Source organism: Anomaloglossus baeobatrachus, chromosome 3 (genome assembly GCF_048569485.1).
Source record: "Anomaloglossus baeobatrachus isolate aAnoBae1 chromosome 3, aAnoBae1.hap1, whole genome shotgun sequence".
Lineage (NCBI taxonomy): Eukaryota > Metazoa > Chordata > Amphibia > Anura > Aromobatidae > Anomaloglossus > Anomaloglossus baeobatrachus.
The window spans coordinates 110,193,366-110,216,042 of NC_134355.1; the positions used below are offsets into that span (position 1 = coordinate 110,193,366).

Below are 22,677 nucleotides of genomic sequence, written 5' to 3' on the forward strand. Positions count from 1 at the left end.
CTCGCGCCATTGCTGGTGCTAGCAGTGGGGGCTCGCGCCATTGCTGGTGCTAGCAGTGGGGGCTCGCGCCATTGCTGGTGCTAGCAGTGGGGGCTCGCGCCATTGCTGGTGCTAGCAGTGGGGGCTCGCGCCATTGCTGGTGCTAGCAGTGGGGGCTCTAAAACGTTTTCTAAACTGCAGGAGACCTCATTCACAGAATGTGAAGCGGAAACTACTAAACCAGCATGGCGTCCTAGCCAGGCTTGGATTTTTGCGGATCTTGGAGGTCTGATCGCCCCCACAATCACATCCTAGATATGTCATCCCGATGTAAGGCTTAGGCCCCTTTCACGTTGCGCTTTTACTTGCGTTCAGTGGTCCCGTCAGGGCATCCGTCCAAAACTCCCCTCCCCCACCCCGCAAAATGTGGGGACGCATGCGCTGACAGGGCCATTGACTATAATGGAGAAGACTCCATTAGCGTGTGCTCTGTCTTACACCATTTAGTGCACATATACGTTTTCTGCAGGCGGACACCCCGAACGTGGCAAAGACATTATCATGAAGTGTCATCTACAAATAGTCACAGGATTGCTGTTCACATTATTCCATTAAAAAGACCATGGACTCCGCTAAATGCTGCTTTATTCTCCTGAAACTGGTCTTGTCACCAGGTCAAAAGTAGACGGTAGAGACGGAGCAGATCTGCCTGTGGGAAAGGAATAAGCTCTGTCTTTAGACCACTTAACACATAGAAAACAGTCTGGCCTCATCAGTCGCATGGCTCACTGATGTCTTGACCTTGGACCGTTGTCCTCCCATGAAAAAACGCACCGATAACTTTTTGGTGTGGATTTTTTTTTTGCAGGTTGGGCCTGCGTTGTTTTTTTTTTTTTTTTTTTTAATGCTTTAGGCCCTGTACGCACTTGCCAGTTTTTGCCGCGGATTTCCTGCGGTTTTGCTGCATGTTTCGCTGCAGGAAATGTTCATAACATCTCTGCAGTGAATCACCAGCAAAACCTATGGGAAAAAAAAATGCTGTGCGCACTATGCGGATTTTGACAGCTGCATGGTTTGCTGCGAGATTCCCGCAGCAAAAACAATTGCATGTCACTTATTTTCCGCACGTCGCTGCGGGATTTCACTCCATTGACTGCAGGTAGCAAATTCTGTGCGGTTCATTCCGTTTTCCTGCTTTATTCCCTGCGGTAATGTTCATTGCTGCCTGCGGTTTACAGGGAAGTGATGTCATTATGACAGGAAGAGGAAGCTGAGCAGAGAGTAAACGCAGAGATCACAGACATAGAACACTCACACACAGACATATAGAACACACAGCTCCGGCGTAATCCACGTCCTGCGATGCTTGCATCCAGCCGCGACTGACACACAGCGCGGAGTGCAGCCTCGCAACAAGACAGCAGAGGTAACCACAGGGCATTTCCCGCGGCCAGTAATGTGAACAAAAAATTACCGCTCGGGAGAAATGCAGCGTGTGCTCACAGGGACTCTGTCGATCCCTCTGTCGATCCCTCTGTCGATCCCTCTGTCGATCCCTCTGTCGATCCCTCTGTCGATCCCTCTGTCGATCCCTCTGTCGATCCCTCTGTCGATCCCTCTGTCGATCCCTCTGTCGATCCCTCTGTCGATCCCTCTGTCGATCCCTCTGTCGATCCCTCTGTCGATCCCTCTGTCGATCCCTCTGTCGATCCCTCTGTCGATCCCTCTGTCGATCCCTCTGTCGATCCCTCTGTCGATCCCTCTGTCGATCCCTCTGTCGATCCCTCTGTCGATCCCTCTGTCGATCCCTCCATGAAATTACTTTTTTTCTTTTTTTTTTTTTCAATGTGCTTTATTGCATTGAATGCATTAAAGCACATGTACCAACCCGCATGCGGCAATACCGCGAACAATACTGTGGTAAAACCGCGGCAAACCGCATGCGGTTTTCGGGTGCAGTTTGCCGCGTTTTGTTTTTTTTTTACCGCGGGTGCGGTAATCTTTCAGACCCTGCGGAATTTTCTTAAGAAAATTCCATTTTCCAGTGCGCACAGGGCCTTAACAGCAATAAATAAGATAGACGGACGGTGACCACACACTGCAGTTCTTGTGAGCGGTAATGTGTTCACATTACCGACCGTGAGAAATGACCTGTAGTTACCCCTGCAGCATCAATCACTGAATGAGGCTGCATTGAGTATGTGTCAGAAGCAGCTGGATGCAAGCGTCGTGGGACCTGCGTGGATTACGCCGGAGCTGTGTGTTTGGGGGGGGTTAATAAAGTGGTGAAAGAGGGGGCTTTTTTGTGTTTAAAATAAAGGATTTTTGTGTGTGTGTGTTTATTCACTCTACTTACATGTTAATCATGGAAGCTGTCTCAGGCGCTGCCATGATTAAGCTTGGACTTAGCTCGTTATTACCCCGATTGCCACCGCATCACGGCAATCGGGAAGAGCCGGTAACATGGGGGGGCACAATAACAACAAACCATGGCCCTCGCCCTCCCTAGCCTGAGAATACCGGGCCACCGCTGTGTGATTACCTTGGCTGGACGGTAAAAATACGGCGGAGCCCACTTTGCTTTGCCCCCATTCTCAGCATGTCCAGCAGAACGTTCTAAATCGCTTAAAATCACTCTTGGTCTCTCTCTCTGTCGGTCGGTCTCTCCCTCACACCCCCTCTTACTCACCGATCACCGACATGGCACTGCACAGCTGTCACACTGCTCTGGCGGCTTTTCCTCTTTTGAAAATGCCGGTCGCTCATTATTCCATCTCGTATTCACTGCTTTCCCCGCTCACCGGCGCCTATGGTTGTAGTCAGACACGCCCCCACGCTGAGTGACAGCTGTCTCACTGCAACCAATCACAGCTGCCGGTGGGCGGGTCTATATCGTGCAATACAATAAATAAATTAAAGAAAAAAAAACAAAACGTGTGGTCCCCCCCCAATTTTGATACCAGCCAGCGTAAAGCCACACGACTGAAGGCTGGTGTTCTCAGGATGGGGAGCTCCATGTTACGGGGAGCCCCCCAGCCTAACAATATCAGTCAGCAGCCGCTCGGAATTTCTGCTTCCATTAGATGTGACAGTCCCAGGACTCTACCCAGCTCATCCCGAATTGCCCTGGTGCGGTGGCAATCGGGGTAATAGGGAGTTAGTGGCAGCTATGGGCTGCCATTAAGTCCTAGGTTAATCATGGAAGGCGTCACCCCAAGATACCTTCCAAGATTAACCTGTAAGCTAAAGAAAATATATACATATACCCGAAAAATCCTTTATTTGGAATAAAAGACAAAAAAACACCCTCTTTGACCACTTTATTAAAATTCCCAAATACCCCTCCAGGTCAGACGTAATCCACACGAGGTCCCGCGACGCATCCAGCTCTGCTACATGAAGCTGACAGGAGCGGCCACAGACCATGACCGCTCTTTGTCAGCTCCACGCAGCAACTGAACTGAATCACGCTGTGAGCGGGGACGTCACGGAGGTAGTGCTGGTGTGTGCAGTGATTTGATTTCTATGTGCATTATATATGTCTGTCTGTGGTGTGTGTGTTTACTCTCTGCTCCGCTTCCTCTTCCTGTCATAACGACATCACTTCCCTGCAAACCACAGGCAGCGATGAACATTATGTTGGGAAATACCACAGGAAAATGCAATGAAACGCACAGAATTCGCTACCTGCGTTATATGCTGCGTTATTTCATGATTATATTAGTCATTGGAGTGAATAACGCAGGCACCTGCAGAAAAGAAGTGACATGCTCATTCTTTTTCTCAAGAAATTCTGCAGAAAGAAGTTTCTTGAGATAAAAACGCAGTGTGCGCACAGCTAATTTTTTCTTTTATAGGATTTGCTGGGAAATATCTGCAGAAAGGTTACAACTATTTTCTCAAGAAATTTCTGCAGCAAAAAACGCAGGTAAAAATGCAGTGTGCACAGGGCCTTTAAAATGAGGAGCAAAGGCTGGTCAAGTCCGGCTGAATCTGAAGCACGGTACAGTTTGGTCCTGGAAATTGCTGCCATTTTAAAAAAATAAAAAATAAAATATTTCTTGTAAAGCTATTATCATTATTATTTATTTTTATTTGATATTTTTTGTAAATAATATCACAATATCCTAATTATAATCCCATTCAATCCACAAAGAGGTCTAGTGCTTAACCAGACAAGTGGTAATCTGCAGCCTGTGGGTGACCCCCGGCCTGTTATGACATAAATGAGGAATAATTGCCATGTCTAATTCTTCTCGGCCACTAGCCAGCCTCGTGGATAGCCCTCTTGAATGGGTTATCCAGGACAATGTATTTTCTATGGGCTTATGATGTAACAGTGAGGAAGTTACTACTTACCTCCCCGTTCTGCCTAGTGCGGGCTCGTAGCGGTTACAGCTCCTGCCAGCGATTCTGCTGCTTTACATCTTCCAGGCGGTTCTGACCGCCAACATCATGCGGATTGACAGTCGGCTCCTCGCAGTTATGAAATGGTGGAGCCAGCTGTCAGTCAGCATAACATCTGCAATCACAGCCCATCAGCAGAGCACAAGAGAAGTACAGTGCTACCTCGGTTAACGAGTAACCCACTTAACGAGAATTTCGCTTAACAAGCAAAGCTTTCTGTAAATTTGTAACCCGGTTTACAAGAAAGCCTTGCTGTACGAGCAAAATACTCGCCACACACACTTCCGGTTTCCAGCCCACACAAACACACACATACAGTATTATGCTCACCTTACCTTCCGTTCCACCGCCGGCCTCATGGTTCTTGTAGTTCCCGGGTACATCACGGTGAACTACAAGTACCATGAGGCCGGCGGTGGAACGGAAGGCAAGGTGAGCATATAGTGGTGTGTGTGTGTGTGTGTGTGTGTGTGTGGAATGACAGAATAGGGGGCCAGGATGGGACATTTAACACATTGTGGAAGGAATTGTCAGCAATACAATGATTTCCTATGGGAAACCTTGCTCTGCTGAATGAGTAACTTGATTAACAAGCACAGTCCCAGAACGGATTGTTAAGGCCCCGTCACACTAAGCAACATCGCTAGCAACATCGCTGCTAACGAACAACTTTTGTGACGTTGCTAGCGATGTTGCTGTGTGTGACATCCAGCAACAACCTGGCCCCTGCTGTGAGGTCGTTGGTTGTTGCTGAATGTCCTGGGCCATTTTTTAGTTGTTGCTGTCCCGCTGTGAAGCACAGATCGCTGTGTGTGACAGCGAGACAGCAACAACTAATGTGCAGTGAGCAGGGAGCCAGCTTCTGCTGAGGCTGGTAACTAATGTAAACATCGGGTAACCAAGAAGCCCTGTCCTTGGTTACCCGATATTTACCTTTGATACCAGCCTCCTCCGCTCTCACTGTCAGTGCCAGCTCCTGCTCTGTGCACATGTAGCTGCAGGACACATCAGGTAATTAACCCGATGTGTGCTGTAACTAGGAGAGCAAGGAGCCAGCACTAAGCATTGTGCGCTGCTCCCTGCTCTGTGCACATTTAGCTGCAGCACACATCAGGCAATTAACCCGATGTGTGCTGTAACTAGGAGAGCAAGGAGCCAGCGCTCAGTGTGCGCTGCTCCCTGCTCTGTGCACATTTAGCTGCAGCACACATCGGGTTAATTAACCTGATGTGTGCTGTAACTAGGAGACTGGGGGCTGGTCACTGGTTGCTGGTGAGCTCACCAGCAACTCGTGTAGCCACGCTCCAGCGATCCCTGCCAGGTCAGGTTGCTGGTGGGATCGCTGGAGCGTCGCAGTGTGACAGCTCACCAGCAACCTCCTAGCAACTTACCAGCGATCCCTATCGTTGTTGGGATCGCTGGTAAGTTGCTTAGTGTGACTGGACCTTTAAGCAAGGTACCACTGTATCTGATCTGTCAACATGTCATCAGAGGCCACAGAATCGCTGCTCGGAGCCGTCAGTGAACGATCTCAACCCGGCAGTGATCTCTGTGACTACCTGCCTCTTGAGTTCTTGGGCCCATAGTAAAAAAGCTAAAATGGTCTCGGACAACCTCCTTTAATGATATGTACGCCTATGTTATCAGTTGGATTATCCTATTCATTATACAAATTACTTCAGAAATCTGCCCCCCTGCTCCGTCTTGTATACCTCGAATACCTTCTCAAGCCTTAAACATATTAACATCTGATGACCACATGTGATGGGTATGAGACTTGTTTTCTATGATTGTAATTCTCTTCTTCCTTGGGACTTTCCAGGTATCCTAAATCCCTCCTCCCCCTGTGACCCATGCAACCTAACAATCCTAAAATTCAGAGCAGCTAGCTGACTGCAGTACCCCTTTAAGTCCTGTTGTCATTATCTTAGGCTGCTTTCACACTTCCGGCTTTAGCAGAGCCGGCCAATCCGGCTCTAAAACCTATGCAACGGATGCGGCGATAAAACCGCATCCTTTGCATAAGTTTTTGACATGCGGCCCGTCCGGTTTTTGCCGCTTGCGGCACGCTACTGAGCATGCGCAGTGGAAAAAAACGCATGAGACGGCCGGATGCGGTGTTTGCTGCAGGACGCCGCATGCGGCGTCTATAGGCATGCATTGCAGATCGCGCCGCATCGACACGTTTTTTTGGGGTTTTTTTTGCCCGACAAAAAACCGTGCCAGGGAACGTTCCATCAGGCCGGCGCATGCGGCAAAACCGGACCGAACGCAAGCCCATGCGGCACAATCCGGCACTAATGAAAGTCTATGCAAACTGGTTGCGTTTTTTTTTCTGCAAATCGCCGGATTGTGCCGCACAGGAAAAACCGGATGTGTGAAAGCAGCCTAACACTGGTTGGATTTTCATGGGATGATGTTCGTCCCTTCAGTTGCGGAGCACCTTGCGATCTTATGAAGGGTCTTGTTTCTCCTGACATCTACGATGTCTGTGACCATTACCGTATTGGCGACTTTTTCTCTAGCTGCTTCATGCAGGCATTATTTGTAGACAAGTCTCTTGTACCAACAAATAATCTTGTTGGCAGCATGGTGATAACTTGCTGATGGTTGGGGGTCTGACTACTGGGACTGGCACCTGGGACTTGCTGATGGTTGGGGGTCTGACTCCTGGGACTGGGACTTGCTGATGGTTGGGGGTCTGACTACTGGGACTGGCACCTGGGACTTGCTGATGGTTGGGGGTCTGACTCCTGGGACTGGCACCTGGGACTTGCTGATGGTTGGGGGTCTGACTACTGGGACTGGCACCTGGGACTTGCTGATGGTTGGGGGTCTGACTCCTGGGACTGGCACCTGGGACTTGCTGATGGTTGGGGGTCTGACTCCTGGGACTGGCACCTGGGACTTGCTGATGGTTGGGGGTCTGACTCCTGGGACTGGCACCTGGGACTTGCTGATGGTTGGGGGTCTGACTCCTGGGACCAGCACTGATTGACAGATTGGGGAATCTTTATCCTAGTTACAAAATGGATCAGTCAGTCGGATGTCTGAGTGCCGCTTCATTCATTCTCTGGAGCTGCTGGACAAATCCTCGCCTTAAGGAATGAATGGAGCTGCGTTTGGCCACGTGCATTGCTCTGCTCTGATGGGTGAGTCCCCGTCGGCTCCTTAGTGCAGGTCTGAACCCCACCGATCAGCACGTTACAATCCTGAGGATAGGCCATAACTTGTGCTCTACAGAGAACCTCTTTAATTGCTATAAAGGTACATGAGTGGAGAACTAAATTTCCCTTTAGCCTATGGGTGATTTCAGCATAGGTTTCCCTCGAAATAGCAGCATTTTGCTGACCATATTGATTCTTTTCTACATCAAGCCCTTTTAATCGTATTGTTTTGACTTTTGGAGTAAGAATCGGTAAAAGTACAGTTTTGATGTTATTTCTTCACTGCAGGAAGATGAAAAGTTTTTGTCAGAAGTTTTTGCACAGTTGACAGATGAAGCTACAGATGAGGATAAAAGACGGGAGCTGGTAAGAGATATTCCAAGTCCAAGGTCCTTCATGCCGAAACTACTATGGTCACAAAGAACATTGGGAAAACTCCCCCAGGAGCAGCTAATAGTAATGTGTATTAGACCAGACCTGAGACATGACGGGGATGGGTGTGACGCAGTAGACATTCCCTGCACTTCGTGTCAGTAATGGTATGTGCGCACGATCAGGACTTACTGTGTCCTGGACACGGCTGGTCCTGACCTGCGGGGCCGCGAGTCTCCTCCACAGTAGAACGCAAGGGACTGCAGCTGTTCATATCCGCGACCAGGGTTCAGTGCGCTGCGGCCTCTCACTTGTGTTCTCCCTACGGAGGATACATGCGATTCCGCAGCAAACAATTCACATGCTGCGGTCTGGAAAGACGCACCGCAGATCAGTGTTTGCTGCGGAGTAAACAAGCACAATGGGCACGGGTTTTCTAGAAATCCCATCCACTGTGCTTGTACGGTACAGCGCAGCAGTTTGGACCCAGCTTAAGCATGCTGCGTCCAAAACGCAGCAAACTGTGATCGTGGGCACACAGCCTAATGGTAGCGAAGAGCTCTAATATCAGTCTAGCCAAACTACACAGCAGATGGAAATTTGGCTATAAAATAAATAAATTGACTAATCATTTGCTGCACGACTTGCTCTGTCTTTGAGTAGTCAGGGAGCAGTGGTTATATGCCATCGGTGGCTGCAGTGACTTGTAAACTTTACTGCTGGCATTGCCTGTCATAATGGAGACAATGATGGATGCCAGTAACAAGGCTGGTGTGTACAGAGGCCACGGTCTGTAAACGGCACGTGGCAACCAAAGCAAAATGGACCATCTGTGGGGAATAGAAGGGGCAAGTGCAACTGTGTATCTAGTATAGCTAGAAATTGGGGCTAATACTCATTTTATTTATAGAGGACCAAAATATTCCTGTACATTTCCGGTCATGCGCACTAGAGCTCTCTGATGCCGTGGCGCATTCACCCGGCTTCATAGTGCACATTACCGGCAGTACCAGGCATTCTGATCATGCGCACTGACCCGAAAACTGGCTTTTTGAAGTGACAACGGACACGGGTACGTGCGTCACCGCTGATGATGCTGGGCAATGGGCATTGAGTAGCATGTTAGTACACCCCTGTGGGTGTGCTAACATGCTAAGAGAGTGGAATAAGCGCAAGAACGAACGCCCTTGTGACTAGTCCCCTCGCTCATTAGCATGTCATAAAGGATCTTTAGAAATACCTTTTTTAAAGATGTTTTTATTTATGCTACATACATAGGCTGGGACAGTTAGGCAGGGATTAGCAATATGCACAGAACTGCTCGTGGTTTGCACCTGACAGGTTCCCTTTAAGAACCTCTAACACTCCTTCTATTCTCTATTTTTTTGCAGGTAAACTTTTTTAAGGAATTCTGTGCGTTTTCGCAGACATTACAGCCTCAAAATAGAGACGCTTTTTTTAAAACGTTGGCAAATCTAGGAATTCTTCCTGCCCTGGAAATTGTCATGGTATGTAACCCACTCAGCGATACTGTAATACATGTTCTGCTGTATCTATGTACAGGGCCATGTATATACATAGACACTCATTACTTATCAAAGAGGATCTCACCCAAACGATCAGTTTTGTGAATTGGTTCTCGATGTGATTCCACTTGATTTTGTACCTGAGAACAGCTACCGTGCGAGATGATTTATATTCCAAGCAATGTAACCACCCAAAAGAACATTAGGCTGTTTACATACAAGACAGTGGATTTTATGAAATCTTATCCGTGTAATGTAAAGAAGGGGTCAGACTCACTGGAAAGATCACCGCTGCGGTTTTGAAATGCATTTATGCTGCTGATATTCACCATTCCGGTATAGGCACATTACCCGCCGTGATATCTGCACAATAATATTTAATATGGAGGCAGATGTTGCAGTGGCTAATAAGTTTCTCTTATATTATGGGTGATTTTGTGATTCCAGTGTTAAGTGACAGCTGGTGCGGCATTGTCCTCTATTGTAACGTTGACCTCTTCTTTGTAGGGCATGGACGACTTGCAAGTTAGAGCAGCCGCAACCGATATATTTTCATATCTGGTAGAATTTAGTCCATCTATGGTCCGGGAGTTTGTCATGCAGGAAGCTCAGCAGAGCGATGACGTAAGTAGACCACATCTCTCTCTCCCGCTGTCTCCGTCGTCCTCCCGCTGTCTCCGTCGTCCTCCCGCTGTCTCCGTCGTCCTCCCGCTGTCTCCGTCGTCCTCCCGCTGTCTCCGTCGTCCTCCCGCTGTCTCCGTCGTCCTCCCGCTGTTTCCGTCGTCCTCCCGCTGTCTCCGTCGTCCTCCCGCTGTCTCCGTCGTCCTCCCGCTGTCTCCGTCGTCCTCCCGCTGTCTCCGTCGTCCTCCCGCTGTCTCCGTCGTCCTCCCGCTGTCTCCGTCGTCCTCCCGCTGTCTCCGTCGTCCTCCCGCTGTCTCCGTCGTCCTCCCGCTGTCTCCGTCGTCCTCCCGCTGTCTCCGTCGTCCTCCCGCTGTCTCCGTCGTCCTCCCGCTGTCTCCGTCGTCCTCCCGCTGTCTCTGTCGTCCTCCCGCTTTCTCCGTCGTCCTCCCGCTGTCTCCGTCGTCCTCCCGCTGTCTCCGTCGTCCTCCCGCTGTCTCCGTCGTCCTCCCGCTGTCTCCGTCGTCCTCCCGCTGTCTCCGTCGTCCTCCCGCTGTCTCCGTCGTCCTCCCGCTGTCTCCGTCGTCCTCCCGCTGTCTCCGTCGTCCTCCCGCTGTCTCCGTCGTCCTCCCGCTGTCTCCGTCGTCCTCCCGCTGTCGCCGTCGTCCTCCCGCTGTCGCCGTCGTCCTCCCGCTGTCGCCGTCGTCCTCCCGCTGTCTCCGTCGTCCTCCCGCTGTCTCGGTCCCCCTCCCGCTGTCTCGGTCCCCCTCCCGCTGTCTCGGTCCCCCTCCCGCTGTCTCGGTCCCCCTCCCGCTGTCTCGGTCCCCCTCCCGCTGTCTCGGTCCCCCTCCCGCTGTCTCCGTCGTCCTCCCGCTGTCTCCGTCGTCCTCCCGCTGTCTCCGTCGTCCTCCCGCTGTCTCCGTCGTCCTCCCGCTGTCTCCGTCGTCCTCCCGCTGTCTCCGTCGTCCTCCCGCTGTCTCCGTCGTCCTCCCGCTGTCTCCGTCGTCCTCCCGCTGTCTCCGTCGTCCTCCCGCTGTCTCCGTCGTCCTCCCGCTGTCTCCGTCGTCCTCCCGCTGTCTCCGTCGTCCTCCCGCTGTCTCCGTCGTCCTCCCGCTGTCTCCGTCGTCCTCCCGCTGTCTCGGTCCCCCTCCCGCTGTCTCGGTCCCCCTCCCGCTGTCTCGGTCCCCCTCCCGCTGTCTCGGTCCCCCTCCCGCTGTCTCGGTCCCCCTCCCGCTGTCTCGGTCCCCCTCCCGCTGTCTCGGTCCCCCTCCCGCTGTCTCCGTCGTCCTCGCGCTGTCTCGGTCGTCCTCGCGCTTGTCTCGGTCGTCCTCGCGCTTGTCTCGGTCGTCCTCGCGCTTGTCTCGGTCCCCCTCGCGCTTGTCTCGGTCCCCCTCGCGCTTGTCTCGGTCCCCCTCGCGCTTGTCTCGGTCCCCCTCGCGCTTGTCTCGGTCCCCCTCGCGCTTGTCTCGGTACCCCTCGCGCTTGTCTCGGTCCCCCTCGCGCTTGTCTCGGTCCCCCTCGCGCTTGTCTCGGTCCCCCTCGCGCTTGTCTCGGTCCCCCTCGCGCTTGTCTCGGTCCCCCTCGCGCTTGTCTCGGTCCCCCTCGCGCTTGTCTCGGTCCCCCTCGCGCTTGTCTCGTCCCCCTCGCGCTTGTCTCGTCCCCCTCGCGCTTGTCTCGTCCCCCTCGCGCTTGTCTCGTCCCCCTCGCGCTTGTCTCGTCCCCCTCGCGCTTGTCTCGTCCCCCTCGCGCTTGTCTCGTCCCCCTCGCGCTTGTCTCGTCCCCCTCGCGCTTGTCTCGTCCCCCTCGCGCTTGTCTCGTCCCCCTCGCGCTTGTCTCGTCCCCCTCGCGCTTGTCTCGTCCCCCTCGCGCTTGTCTCGTCCCCCTCGCGCTTGTCTCGTCCCCCTCGCGCTTGTCTCGTCCCCCTCGCGCTTGTCTCGTCCCCCTCGCGCTTGTCTCGTCCCCCTCGCGCTTGTCTCGTCCCCCTCGCGCTTGTCTCGTCCCCCTCGCGCTTGTCTCGTCCCCCTCGCGCTTGTCTCGTCCCCCTCGCGCTTGTCTCGTCCCCCTCGCGCTTGTCTCGTCCCCCTCGCGCTTGTCTCGTCCCCCTCGCGCTTGTCTCGTCCCCCTCGCGCTTGTCTCGTCCCCCTCGCGCTTGTCTCGTCCCCCTCGCGCTTGTCTCGTCCCCCTCGCGCTTGTCTCGTCCCCCTCGCGCTTGTCTCGTCCCCCTCGCGCTTGTCTCTCAGAATTGTATAGTCTGCTGTTTTTATCTTTTTTAAAATGTTAAGTTTGCGTTACTTTCTGCACTTCCTGTAATGTGACCTGTGTTCTTCTTTCCGGGGCGCAGGACATTCTATTGATAAACGTTGTGATTGAGCAGATGATCTGTGACACAGACCCCGAGCTCGGAGGAGCGGTGCAGCTGATGGGACTCCTGCGGACTCTGATAGATCCCGAGAACATGTTAGCAACAGCTAATGTAAGAACATGCAAATGGGTAAAAGCATCAATTTTTTTTTGTTTTTTCTTCAGTAACTTTTAATTTTTTGCAAAAACCTAAGTGCACACGAGTACCAGAGGCTTACATTGTACATTATGGCAGAAAAACCTTTTCCTAAGAAACCTGTGTATTGGGTATTTTGATCAGATCTGTTACTATGTAATACCTTGCCGATGGTGCACAAATGCTAGGTGGTGTGCAGTCTACAGCACCTAACGCTTCACATGGGACTAGTCAGGATTTTTGTGGCTTTGCTGTCATCATGTGTTAAATATTAGTTCGATAGATCAATAATTACATGTTTTGTTCTCTTTTCATCTAACAGAAAACTGAAAAAAGCGAGTTCTTGAATTTCTTCTATAACCATTGTATGCAAGTCCTGACTGCACCGCTGCTGGCCAACACCTCGGAAGATAAGCCAGACAAGGGTATGGAGGCCGGAACAATGCTTGTACTTAAGCTTAGGTTTATTCTTTTCCCCCTCTGTTTAGCCCCTTCACTCCAGGTGAATTATTATATCCTCCTCACTGTTCATTTTACTACACAATGTACTGAATAAGAGGGAAAAAATTGAAATGGTGAAAAATACGCAATACTGCCATTGTTTTTGGCGGCTATTTTTGCGATGTTTAGTGTATGGTTAAAGTAACCTGGAAATCAGATTCTCCAGGTCAGTATGATTTATAGCAATGCCAAACATGCATTCTTTTTTTTTTTTCTTATGAAAGCAATGAAGTTTTAAAAAGCAAAAACTAAGTTTGTCACCACTTACTGAGGCGTATGTTTTTATTTTCGGTGCGTGCAGCTGTGTGAGCGCATGGCGGTGATTCACATATTTGTTGATTCTGCACTGTAGAGCCTGCGGTCAGCGAGTGTCGGGCTTACTTATAGATGCCATTCTTAAAGGGCCTCTGTCAGCAAAGAATGACTGCTCAAACCTGTCCAGGTGCTCGTGCATCATGACTGGGCTAATCATTTATATTACACCTTCCCACCTTCTTGTTATATGCATAAATTCTTTGATTATGCAAAGCGATTGTTGCAGCAGCTGTCCTGGTGGCCGGTCTCAGATGATCTTGGAGGTGAAGATGCTGGATGTGGAGGTCCTGGGATGGTGTGGTTACACATGGTCTGCGGTTGTGAGGCCGGTTGGATGTACTGTCAAATTCTCAAACTCCTTTTGAGACGGCGTCTGGTAGAGAAATGAACAATTCAATTCACAGGCGACACCTCTGGTGGACAATCCTGCAGTCAGCATGCCCATTGCAGGCTCCCTCAAAACTTGTGACATCTGTGGTAAAATTGCAGATTTAAAAGTGGCCTTTTATTGTGGCCTAAGGCACACCTGTGCAATAATCATGCTGTTTGATCAGTATCTTAATATAACACACTTGTGAGGTGGATGGATTATTACCGCAAAGAATAAGTGCTCACTATGTGCCCACGGGACAGCGTACCCTCAGAAAACCTGTGGATTTAGCTGGATTTTCCAGATAAATCCACAGGTTTGCGCAAGTCCAGACACTCCCCCTGTTATCCTATGGGATTTGGGGAGTGCTGTATCAATGCTGCGTTATGTGCGGCTGCGGAACATGCTGCGGATGTCCCGCAGCTGCACGGACGGAACTGCATGTCAATTATTCATGCTGAAATATCTTCGGATGTCTAGCCTCTCCACTATGGAGATAGAGGCCGGGACGTCCGCAGGTATTTCCGCACTTGTGCCGCAGGTTTACCGCTAGTAAAATTCTCGAATCCCCCAGCAATGGATAGCTGCAGATTCCGGGGAGCAGCTGCGGACAAACCTACGGCAAAGTCCGCGGGTACATTGTTCCTGGGCACAGATTTAGACAAATTTGTGAACAATATTTTAGAAGAAAAGGCCTTTTGTGTACATAGAGAAAGTCTTAGATCTTTCAGCTCATGAAAAATGGGAGCAAAGTGTTGTATTTATAATTTTGTTCAGTTTCAGATGGAAAACAAGCAGTGGGATGATTAGCCCCGCCATGCTGCACCGAGCGTCTTTACTTGGTTTGAGCAGTCGTTCTGCACTGATCGTCCATATAATGCTGTGAGCACTGACTGTAATTGCTCTGGACATAGCTCTATGACTAAAAGCCAGCGGCTTCCTGCAGAAATACTTCATTTTCTCCTGGGTGCCGCACTTTCAGTACAGTACAAAGGCACTTTCTCAACACTATTAGCCTGTAGATTAGCCCTGTATGTGCAGGTTAATAATGTTATCTGACATGCTACATTCCCTTTAAGGGACTTGAGCCTGTGATCCTTTGTTCTCTTGTGCTGTATACTGCAGAGCACCAGTGTTGCAGTATATAGTGAAAATCCTCTGCTATTTTTGAAGTTCAGCATTTAGACAATGAATAAGATGTCAGTGCCTGGACCTCCCCTGCTGTCATAGTAGCCCATCGCCATGCCATGACTAGGACGTCATTTACACACTGATGTCAGACATTAACCATTCAGATGCTGCTATCAGACAGATTCTGACTCCGTCACATGTGGGGGGAGCGCACTCCCTGAACCCCCTCTACATGCGGGCACCCCAGAACAAGATGTACAATTTTATATCCATGTGAGCGAAGGGATTAATGTCTTTTCTTCGGCGCTCCATTGGGAGACCCAGACGATTGGGTGTATAGTACTGCCTCCGGAGGCCACACAAAGCATTACACTAAAAAGTGTAAGGCCCCTCCCCTTCTGGCTATACACCCCCAGTGGGATCACTGGCTCACCAGTTTTCTGCTTTGTGCGAAGGAGGTCAGACATCCACGCATAGCTCCACTGTTTTTAGTCAGCAGCAGCTGCTGACTATGTCGGATGGAAGAAAAGTGGGCCCATATGGGGCCCCCAGCATGCTCCCTTCTCACCCCACTTTTGTCGGGTGTTTGTTAAGGTTGAGGTACCCATTGCGGGTACGGAGGCTGGAGCCCACATGCTGTTTTCCTTCCCCATCCCCCCTCAGGGCTCTGGGTGAAGTGGGATCTTACAGGTCTCCAGGCACTGAGACCGGGCTCCATCCACAGACCCAGAGAACCTGCTGGATATGGAGCTGAGTATCGTCAGGGACAGGGAAGGACGCCGGCAGCCATACCTGCAGTCCGAGCTGGCAGCCAGTCACAGTACTCTGGCGACCACACACCCGCCTATAGGCGGGCGGTAAGCAGCACCTGAAGTGCTGACCCCACTAAATACCGTTGTGTCCATTTGTATTTTATGCTTACACTGGCACAGGCTTTCTATGCTGCTTGTATTGCATGTGCTGAAGTGTTCATTTGTACTTATGCTTGTATGTTATACATTGCACTGTACGGTCGCTATTCTTGGCTATATACTCCTAGAATGGCTAGACTACAGCAGCAAAAAAGCAAAGGTGCTAAGGCACAGTTTTTCTAGGCTGCTTGTATTGCATGTGCTGAAGTGTTCATTTGTACTTATGCTTGTATGCTATACATTGCACTGTACGGTCGCTATTCTTGGCGATATTCTCCTAGATGGCTAGTCTACAGCAGCAAAAAAGCAAGGGTGCCAAGGCACAGGCTTTCTAAGCTGCTCATATTGCATGTGCTGAAGTGCTCATTTGTACTTTATGCTTGTATGCTATACATTGCACTGTACGGTCGCTATTCTTGGCTATATGCTCCTAGATGGCTAGACTACAGCAGCAAAAAAGCAAAGGTGCTAAGGCACAGGCTTTCTAAGCTGCTCATATTGCATGTGCTGAAGTGCTCATTTGTTCTTTATGCTTGTATGCTATACATTGCACTGTACGGTCGCTATTCTCGGCTATATGTTCCTAGATGGCTAGACTACAGCAGCAAAAAAAAAAAAAAAAAAAAGCAACACAGGCTTTCTATGCTGCTTTTCCTGCATGTGATACTGTTCCACCGGCAGGTTCCACTGACCCCCGTTGTGTGCAATGCTCCCCTGTAGCACTTGGTCAGCCGGGGTCTCTACTAGAGGTGGCCAAAGGAACCACCTGTCAACCCTGTCCATGGACAGGGACGGTGTTGCAGTTTCGGCTGATAGATTGTCATGGGATAGTGACTTGCAGTCCAGACAGGCCATGGGCAATCTTGATCATTGCTCCCTGGCCACACTCATTTGGAACAAAATCAGTGCTCCGGGGGGGTCCCAGGCATTCCAGGGTGAAGGCGCTGACACGGACGACAGTCCCAGACAGCCTAAGCGAGCTCGCTGGGAGCGGCACTCGGCCTCATCACTAGTCAGGGTCACAGCAGAGGACTCTCTGTATGATGAGGCAGACGTAGCTGATCAGGACTTTGATCCTGACACCGCTCTCAATCCGGATACACCGGATGGTGACGCCATGGTGACTGATCTTATAGCGTCCAGCAATGGCATGTTGGATATCTCTCCCCCAGCTCCTTCAGTGGAGGAGTCAGCTTCCCAGCAGGAGAAATCCCATTTCAGTATCTCAAGCGTACATTGAGTACTTTTCTGGCCACGCTGACTTCAGAGAAGCAGTGCAGTATCACCACGCTTACCAGATAAGCGTTTCTCCAAATGTATTAAGGATACATGTTATACCTTTCCCCCTGACGTGGTCAGGCGCTGGACCCAGGGTCCAAAGGTGGATCCCCCAATCTCCAGGCTTGCGGCTAGATCCACTTGCGCAGCTGGTCTTGAGCACAGGTACATCTGTGCCGCAGGTAGCGTCCTTATCCTCGCAATGTCTGCATTGCGACTTACCCTATTAATGCTGTCCGAGAGAGACAGTCGAGGTTTCGGTCCTTCCCAGGCTCGCGCAGGTCCAAATTGTCCTAGTCCAAAAGGGCTCAAAAGGCTCAGAGGGGCTCAGATTCCAGGCGGGCTCAATCACGCCCAAGGAAGGCAGCCAGAGGAACCGCTTCCAAGGCGGTCTCCTCATGACTTTAAGCTCTCTCTCTCCGCATCCGCGGTTGGTGGCAGACTCTCTCGCCTTGGCGACATTTAGCTGCCACAGATCACAGACCGGTGGGTGAGAGACATTGTGTCTCACGTGTACAGGATAGAGTTCTGTTCTCGGCCTCCGGCTCGATTCTTCAGAACTTCCCCACCTACACACCGAGCCGATGCTCTTCTGCAGGCAGAAGGAGTGGTAATTCCTGTTCCTCTTCAGGAACAAGACACGGTTTTTCCTCCAATCTGATTGTGGGGGACCTAAAACTGCTCAACAAGCACGTGAAGGCCAGGCGGTTCCGGATGGCATCCCTCCGCTCCGTCATTGCCTCAATGTCTCAAGGAGATTTCCTAGCATCAATAGACACAGGATGCTTATCTCCACGTGCCGATTGCTCCAGAGCACCAACGTTTGCTACGTTTCGTTATTGAAGACGAGCATCTTCAGTTCGTAACCCTGCCCTTCGGTCTGGCGACAGCCCTACGGGTTTTCACCAAGTTCAGGGCAGCAGTGTGAGCAGTCCTGCACTCTCAGGGTCATTCGGTGATCCTTCCTTGGACGGTCGACTGGTCAAGGCACCCTCTCAAGAGGCATGCCAACACAGCCTGAGCGTAGCGCCGGAGACTCTCCAGAGTTTCGGGTGGATCATCAACTTCTCAAGGCTAAATCTGACACCGACCCAATCGCTGACATATCTGGGCATGGAGTGTCACGCTCCCTCAGCGATAGTGAAGCTTCCGCTGGACACGTTCACTACAGACGGGGGTGCAGTCTCTCCTTCACGGCCAGTCACACCCCTTAACACGACTCATGCAGAGGCAGTCACTTTCGCGCAGTTTCATCTGCGTCCACTCCAATGTGGCGTTCTTTGTCAATGGGATGGGAAGTCGACGTCCCTAGAAGGAACGTCCCCCTTCTCAGACGGTCAAGGACTCTCTTCAGAGGAGTCCATCCTTCAAATCAATGTGCTGGAAATCTGGGCAGTGTATCTTGCCCTGCAAGCCTTCCAGCCGTGGCTGGAAAGCACACACATCCGAATTCAGTCGGACAACTCCACAGCGGTGGCATACATCTACCACCAAGGCGGAACACGCAGTCGGCAAGCCTCCCAGGAAGTCCGGCGGAGTCTGATGGGGGTGGAAGACAGAGCATCCACCATATCCGCAGTTCACATCCCGGGCGCAGAAAACTGGGAAGCAGACTTCCTCAGTTGCCAGGGTATGGACGCAGGGGAAGGGTATCTTCACCCGGACGGTTTTCCGGAAATCTGTCAACGCTGGGGGATGCTGAACGTCGACCTAATAGCGTCTCGGCACAACAACAAGGTTCCGATTTTCATGGCGCGGTATCACGATCAAAGAGCTCTGGCGGCAGACGCCTTAGTTCAGGTTTGGTCGCAGTTCCAGCTACCTATGTGTTTCCCCCTCTGACACTGCTGCCCAGAGGGCTACGCAACATCAGGTCCGTTTGCCGCCGCGCCATCCTCATCGCCACAGACTGGCCGAGGAGGTCGTAGTCCCCGGATCTGTGGCATCTCACGGTCTGCCAACCGTGGGCACTACCAGCCCGGCCAGACTTACTGTCCCAAGGGCCGTTTTTTCCATCTGAATTCTACGGCCCTGAACCTGACGGTATGGCCTTTGAGTCCTGAATCCTAGCGTCTTCAGGATTATCTCAGGACGTCATTGCCACCATGAGACAGACTAGAAAACCGACGTCTGCCAAGATCTACCACAGGATGTGGAGGATATTCTTCTCTTAATGCTCTGCTCAGGGAGTGTCTCCCTGCCCATTTGCATTCCCTACTTTTCCTTCCTTCCTGCAATCTGGTTTGGAAAAAGGTTGTCACTCGGCTCCCTCAAAGGACAAGTCTCAGCGCTGTCTGTATTCTTCAGAAGCGCCTAGCACCACTTCCTCAGGTACACACGTTCCTGCAGGAGGTTTGTCACATTGTCCCTCTGTACAAACGGCCGTTGGACCCATGGGATCTGAACAGGGTACTAATTGCTCTCCAGAAGCCGCCCTTCGAGCCTCTGAGAGATGTTTCACTCTCTCGACTTTCCCAGAAAGAGGCCTTTCTGGTAGCGGTCACGTCTCTTAGGAGAGTGTCCGAGCTAGCAGCGCTGTCATCCAAAAGCTTCCTTCCTGGTGTTTCACCAAGGCAAGGCAGTGCTGCGCCTGATTCCGGAGTTCTCCCTAAGGTGGTATCCCCCTTTCATCTCAATCAGGATATCTCCTTACCTTCCTTTGCCTCATCCATTTCATCGATATGAAATGGATTTGCATTTGTCGGATCTGGTGAGAGCATTCAGAATCTACATTTCCCGCACGGCGCCTCTGCGCCGCTCGGATGCACTCTATGTGCTTGTCGCTAATCAGCGTAAAGAGTCGCAGGCTTCCAAATCCACCCTGGCTCGATGGATCAAGGAACCAATTCTTGAAGCCTACTGTTCTGCTGGGCTTCCGGTTCCATCAGGGCTGAAAGCCCATTTTACCAGAGCCGTGGGTGCGCCCTAGGCATTACGGCACCAGGCTACGGCTCAGCAGGTGTGCCAGGCAGCTACCTGGTCGAGTCTGCACACTTTCACCAAGCATTGTCAGGTGCATACCTACGCTTAGGCGGATGCCAGCTTAGGTAGAAGAGTCCTGCAGGCGGCGGTTGCCTCCTTGTAGGGAAGGGCTGTTTTACAGCTCTAACATGAGGTATTTCTTTACCCACCCAGGGACAGCTTTTGGACGTCCCAATCGTCTGGGTCTCCCAATGGAGCGCCGAAGAAGAAGGGAATTTTGTTACTTACCGTAAATTCCTTTTCTTCTAGCTCCTATTGGGAGACCCAGCACCCGCCCTGTTGTCCTTCGGGATTTTTGGTTGTTTTTCGGGTACACATGTTGTTCATGTTGAATGGTTTTCAGTTCTCCGATGTTACTTCGGAGTGAATTTGTTTAAACCAGTTATTGGCTTTCCTCCTTCTTGCTTTTGCACTAAAACTGGTGAGCCAGTGATCCCACTGGGGGTGTATAGCCAGAAGGGGAGGGGCCTTACACTTTTTAGTGTAATGCTTTGTGTGGCCTCCGGAGGCAGTACTATACACCCAATCGTCTGGGTCTCCCAATAGGAGCTAGAAGAACAGGAATTTACGGTAAGTAACAAAATTCCCTTCTTTGGCCATTTACTTAAAAAAACACGATTACTAATACATTCAAAATGGAAGATTTGCTGCTTCTTTTGTTACTTTTCTTTCCCCCCCCCTCCAACCTCTTTAATTTGTGTATCTCATTTAGATTCTAGCACTGCACCTACGAAGAGCAGCACAATTTGTCCAGGTAAGTGCATTGTATGTCTTAGAGAAGAGCTTTACACCCTGTAATGCAGATTCTCATAGGTGCATGACTGTGGAGGAGGCTGGGGGCTGCGCTTACTAACACTCCTCTGATGACGGCATCTCTGGCTCACTCGCCCCAGCCCCCATCTTTCCCTGTAAAGCACTAATGGGTTACCATTGCAGCCTTCTAGGTGCTCCTGTGAAGCTCCACCACAGGCTTATATTCATAGGAGGCCGGAATGTACACAATATACTGCAATACTGTGGTATTTCTCTATATTGGATAACGCAGGGGTGGGCAATTAATAGTAAGCATAATTTACTCTTGACTTCTACTGCTAGTACAAATTCTCATGGTGCTTATTGTAACATTTATTATCAGGAGCAGCTAAACAAAGCTATATACCGTATTTTTCGTTTTATAAGACGCACCTCAAATTTAGAGGCGGAAAATAGGAAAAAAATATTTTTAATGTTAAAGAGGGCCATGTTATAATCCTAGTGCGTCTTAATCCTAATGCTCACCAGGGGGAAGTGGCGGTGGTGGAGCAGCTCAGGAAGGTCACAGGAGTCCGGGTAGGCGATGCTGCGGGCTCGGAGGGGATGTTGCAGCTCAGGAGGTTTATCGATCTATGCAGCAGAGTCGGGGGTGTAGTGGCGGGCGCATATGAATCCCCTGGGTATGGCTTACCAGGGCAACGGTGGGGGAGCAGGGTCACAAGACTCACATGGGGGTGTCGCGGTGGGCACCATTGATCTGCAGGCGGGTGGGTGGTCTCCGGAGATGTCTTGGCAACGGGTACATTGAGCTGGCTCCATTGAATCACCCGCGGTTGACGAGATGGTTGAGAAAATGGCAGCGGAGGCGGCATGTGCGCAGATAGGACTCCGCAACCATTTTCTTAAAGTCAATCGCTTCAATTTGTGCAAGTGCTGCTTCCGTGGCCATTTTCTTGTCCATCTTGTCAACCGCGGGCGACTCAATGGAGCCGGCTGTCGGCTCTATGTACCCGCTGCCAAGACACCCTTGCAGCCCACTCGCAGATCAATGCTGAGACACCCTCGCAGCCGGCCTGATCAATGCCACCTGCTGAGACACCCCCGAGCGCGTCCTATGACCCCGCTCGACCACGGCCACCCCGGTGAGCCATAAATAGTTTTATAAGACATACCCCTATTTTACTCCCAGTTTTGGGGGGATAAAAAAGTGTGTCTTACAAAGCGAAAAATACGGTAATTGTCTGTTATACAGTATATGAAGTTTATAAACTATTCTGTTCCTTTTCTACAGCCCTTTATTTTCAGTAATAGTTTCCAACACAATATGATGCTCCCACAGCTCCCCCTTGTGGTATGATGTTGCCACACAGCCCCCAATGATATCGGTTTAAAAAAAAAAACACCACAAACTAGTCTTCCAAACGCCCTGGTCTGTGCAGTGTCCTGGGGCAAAGCGGCGTGATGTAGGGACGTCCTCTCGCCTGCTGCACTTTCAGGCTTCATGATTGAAGAGGGATCGGTCTGCTCCATCATCCTAGTCACTGGTATTTGCATCCCGAGGAGCAGAACGCAGTGACGTTGAGATGCTGGACCCTCATTTTCCTCCATTACAAATAGTTTTTTCTTCGTCGCTCCATTGGGAGACCCAGACGATTGACGATTGGGTGTATAGCTACTGCCTCCGGAGGCCACACAAAGCATTACACTAAAAAGTGTAAGGCCCCTCCCCTTCTGGCTATACACCCCCAGTGGGATCACTGGCTCACCAGTTTTCTGCTTTGTGCGAAGGAGGTCGACATCCACGCATAGCTCCACTGTTTAGTCAGCAGTAGCTGCTGACTATATCGGATGGAAGAAAAGAGGGCCCATA

The 22,677-nt window shown here is 50.9% G+C and overlaps 1 protein-coding gene across 2 annotated transcripts in view; it reads left to right on the forward strand.

The window, feature by feature from the left end:
* The window catches only part of PPP4R3B (protein phosphatase 4 regulatory subunit 3B), a 112,022-nt gene that overhangs the window by 44,611 nt on the left and 44,734 nt on the right, over window positions 1-22,677 (forward strand). For both annotated transcript variants that reach the window (XM_075339377.1, XM_075339376.1), the window contains exons 5-10: window positions 7,842-7,919; window positions 9,317-9,433; window positions 9,959-10,075; window positions 12,411-12,542; window positions 12,889-12,991; window positions 20,767-20,808. In XM_075339377.1, the coding sequence (XP_075195492.1) occupies window positions 7,842-7,919; window positions 9,317-9,433; window positions 9,959-10,075; window positions 12,411-12,542; window positions 12,889-12,991; window positions 20,767-20,808 (589 nt within the window). The remainder of the gene's footprint in view (window positions 1-7,841; window positions 7,920-9,316; window positions 9,434-9,958; window positions 10,076-12,410; window positions 12,543-12,888; window positions 12,992-20,766; window positions 20,809-22,677) is intronic.